General features: G+C 40.7%; 1 protein-coding gene across 1 annotated transcript; it reads right to left on the reverse strand.

Moving 5' to 3' along the window:
* Positions 1–568: 568 nt before the first annotated feature.
* LOC122089804 (heavy metal-associated isoprenylated plant protein 28-like) lies at positions 569–1,497 on the reverse strand. The gene is made up of 2 exons (XM_042659491.1): positions 1,318–1,497; positions 569–1,238 (listed from the first exon to the last, which is right to left on the reverse strand). Exons 1-2 carry the CDS (start codon positions 1,321–1,323, stop codon positions 795–797), a joined length of 450 nt encoding a protein of 149 aa, XP_042515425.1. The 5' UTR covers positions 1,324–1,497; the 3' UTR covers positions 569–794.
* Between the last annotated feature and the right edge of the window lie 2,824 nt (positions 1,498–4,321).

Raw genomic sequence — 4,321 nt, forward strand, 5'->3', positions numbered from 1 at the left:
ACATGTGCGTTCACTTGGATGTACATGTGAGGATCCAACACCTGTTCATTTTGCTTTCATATATATCCCTCTTCACCCTTATAATGGTAGGAAGTTGGACGGGTGTTGGATCCTCTATCCAGGTGAACATGTTGGTGTTCGATATCTCGTATTTGGTCATAGTTTAATCCAGGGAACACTGGTGCAGGCACCTCGACAAGTAGGATGGTGGTGCTCGAATTTTTTATTTGAGGATAGTTTGGTACTTTTCGGATTAGAGTTTTTCGCCATATATTTGTAGCGAGAGTTTCTTTCTTTATAATGCAAGCAATTTGAGATAGGTGTCAGGATGAGCATTGTAATCCTATTCTCCATTGATAGTGAAGCAGGATCTCATCTCACCGAGGACATAGGCAATCTTGTCGAACCTCATAAGCCTGTGTGCATTGTTTGTTCTTGTTTTTCTGTTATCTTCTACATCATTTTAGGGTTGCGTTTTTACAGAACGTACATGGCATGTATCCAAACTCACTAGCAAACTTGTGGCACATGCCATAGATGAGTGTACGTGAATTAATAATTCAACATGAACCCAAAATATCAATATATTGTTCGATATAAGGATCATATATCTTACATACTTCACTACTGTGCGAAGCTCAAATCACACAAAAATGATTGTAACTATCAACAAAAAGAAGCCCCAAAAAATTAGCAAATATTCCCAAACCGAAAGAAAAAAGGAGCCTGAAAAATTTGGCCCACTTATATGGCATAATGTAATTAAAGGTGACCTAGCCTTGTTATGAGGTAGATCACATGATAGAGCAAGCATTAGGGTTTTCATCACTGAACATAGCACCGGCGCGTTCATCCAAGATGGTAGAGTGAGAAGGACGGTGGTAGTAACCATGAGAAGGGCCATCATAGCCATGCTTGTAATAGTTGTATGATGAAGCAGGCTGAGGGGCATAGTAGGTAACCGGGTAGCTGCCCTGATGTTGATTATGCTGTTGATAGTAGTTGTGTTGGGTGTAGCCCTGGTACTCCGGGTTGTAGGGAAAGAGCCACAGCTCTGCCCTCCTTCCTGTCTTCCTCACTGTCTTCAGCACCTTCTTCTGGTCTGCCCATCCTGTGACAGTCACCTTCTGCATTCCCATGTCCACATCCACCTCATCCACTCCTTCTAGTTTCTTTAATGCCTTCCTGATCTTGCTTTCGCATCCTGCACAGTCCATGTGTACTCTCATCTCTGTAATCTGAACCCACCAAAAAAAAAAGGAATCCATCATCAATTGTTAGAGAGAGAGAGAGAGAGAGAGAGAGAGGTGTGCTAACCGTCATGTTTGGCTGTTGAGTAAGCTAACTAGCTAGTAGATAGTATTCTTTGCTCTGCAATCTTATAATCTTAGAGGATCTGAGTTGCTGAATGGTGCATGAGATCTAGTGGGTGTCTCTCTCTATATATAAGGTGTGGAGGGAGAGATAAGAGGGAATAGTTTACTTTATGGATAGCTGGATTCCCGCAGACTCACCCAAGGTCCCCACCGACTATGGGCTTTGCTTCCATTAGAAGAACCGTGTGGAGGTCATGGAAGAAGGAGAGAAGAAAGTACCTCGATGTAGCTAACTCAACGGCTAATTTTCTATTTACAATAGAGATACATGGTTGACCCAGTAAGGTTCTTCCACGTGTTGATCATATATGCCCATAACGGCATTAACTATTCAATTCAGTGGGCGAGATGGGCAGTGAGTGGAAATTTAAATAAGTTGGAGAAAGGAAGTAAGGTGGTTAGTAGAATTAAATATAGGAAATTAAAGGAGAAAATGGGGTTCTAGATCTGACTCTGATTAGAAGGAGAGAGGGGAAGGGAGGAGCGAAGACAGTGAAGAGATGGAGATGGTGGTATGTAATGAGAAATTCCCGTGATGGAGACTCCATTGGGCATTGGGCATTGGGCATTGGGCATTGGGCATTGTGTATTGGGTATTGGGTATCAGGAGGGGCTCATTATAAAATTTGTGATGAGGTTAGCGTTTCTGTTTTAGTTAAGATTATGAGGTTAGCATAAAATAATTATTAATAATCTATTTTTATTACATGTGACCACTTCTTGTTATGAACACATTTGGTGCCTATATGTTCTCCGAGCCATGTGATCACATGGGAATGAATTATAATACATGGTGAAAGATCAAAGCTAACTAGGACTAGCCAGGAGTTTGCAGCATATATGTAGGTTCGTGTCTATTGTGTCTCTTGCATGCATGTGACCTTTCTAGTTCGGGGACAATTACCATCACTCCTTTGTATTCATCCTATATCTTTAGTACACACAAAGGTGGGTGGTGGGGTAGTGCAGTCATTTCACGCCTGCTATGTCTGGCATTTCTATGTTAGATTGAAAGTGTTCTTTTTCATTTACTCAAAGTCCCTTACCATGAACTTATTTTCTGATTCTCCATAACAAGTAAAGTTCCACCTCTCCTTTCCCCTAATATTTCAAAAACACCAAATTATTTCTCTATCCTGATAACCCCCCCCCCTCCTTGCATGTAACTGGCTACCTCCATCTTTGGCTGCTTTCCCATTGTGGATCCATTCCACATAAGGCAAATGGTACCGAATGTGTCAGAGGGTGTCCAGATCATCTCCAACCACTAAGACACCTAGTGAGGCATTCAACTGCGGGATGCACCCATGTGTTGTATTTGGGTCGTCCCAGATGATGCCTTATTGGACGTCCCAATGGTTGTAGAGGATCTAGATTCTATAATTTTTTTTGAGTAATTTACATCTCTCTCCCTGTAGTTTACGTTTATTCCACCCCCTCCCCTGTGTTTTCAAAAATTCCACATACCTCCCCTGTCAGATAACTCGGTTAGTAAATTGTTAGTTGTGGATGTTAAAATACGATTACCCTTCTGCCTTACCAAAAAAATCATTGCCAATTACACCCTTATCCCTATCCTTCTAACCCCAATCCTTATAGTCGAACCCTCACATTCGACATCCACTCACCCCCATCACCACGGCAGGGATTTTTGGACTCAAACGACGACGGAGATTCTAACGGCGACGGAGATATCGACGGTGAGGTGTGACAAATCGACGGCGATGAAGGGATCGACAGTGACGAATGGACCAGCCAATCTCCACCACCCTGTGATGTATGTTTCTGAAACCAAATGCTTTCGTTGTTCCTTTCTCCACCTTAACCAAAACAAACAAATCACAGAGAGAGAGAGAGAGAGAGAGAGAGAGAGAGAGAGAGAGAGTAGCGAGACTTACTTTCGTTGTCCCTTTCTCCACTGCACTGTTCTTCCTTGCTTTGTTTCAAAATAGTCACCTTGTGCTTGAAGCTTCCTTGCACAACCGTACGTCTTCCGTATTGGAATATTTATTTACTATTTCTTATTTTTTGGTGCAAAAGCTTCCAAGGGGAAAAGAAACTAACAAACCCCAAACGGCATTAGTCGCAAAACAATATCCAACAAATCCTCAGAAAACGAAGATACGCAAATACTCATAAGATTGTTAGAAAGAACAAAGGAAGAGTTTTTTTTTTTTTTTGGATATATGATACAAAGGTTTTGGATCATTCATGGAGAAAGCTTTAAAGTTGATTATTTAATGAGAAAGAAACATTATAAGAGCTTCCTTAAGTTGGGAAAAGGGAGAGTAAGGCAGATAGTGGCTTTTCTCCATCTATCTGGGTCTTAAATTTGGAACCTGCATCCAAATCGGTCAGTGCCAAAACTATTGGATCAGCAAGTTTCGATTCCGACATGAATCAAGCTATATTTCCAATCCAGTTTAGTTTTTGAGCAGGAAAAAATAAGACTACAGGTTAATACCTTCATTATCTGGCTTGGAGATGAAATCCTCCATTTATTTATATAAGTGTGAATGTAATATGGGTATACACAAACATTTACCATCTAAGACAGTAATGTCTACTATTCTTCAAACTTATGGATTTCTATGTTTAATTTGCAGTTAGACTATGTCAACATCAAGTGTTAATGATAGTAATACATTTGCATTGAAGTTTATCAACGTCTGATGTAAATGTCAGAATCCAAGAAGGGCATTAGTACGTATATCAGAGTCAAGGTCAAATTCGAACATGCTATACTATTGTTGCCCAAATGCACCAAATGGTTGTGGATTTTTCTCATGGTGTGAACCTGTAAATTCCTCTAGCCTATTGTCAATTATTGGTGGCAATCCTCAGAACAATTCCCAGACAGTGCTTGTTGAAAGCAGTCAAGAAAATCAACAGAAGAATGAAGAGATGCGTGCTTTGAAAAAGAGAGTGAAACAGTTGGAGAAGTC

This window comes from Macadamia integrifolia, chromosome 2 (genome assembly GCF_013358625.1).
Source record: "Macadamia integrifolia cultivar HAES 741 chromosome 2, SCU_Mint_v3, whole genome shotgun sequence".
Taxonomy (NCBI): Eukaryota; Viridiplantae; Streptophyta; class Magnoliopsida; order Proteales; family Proteaceae; genus Macadamia; species Macadamia integrifolia.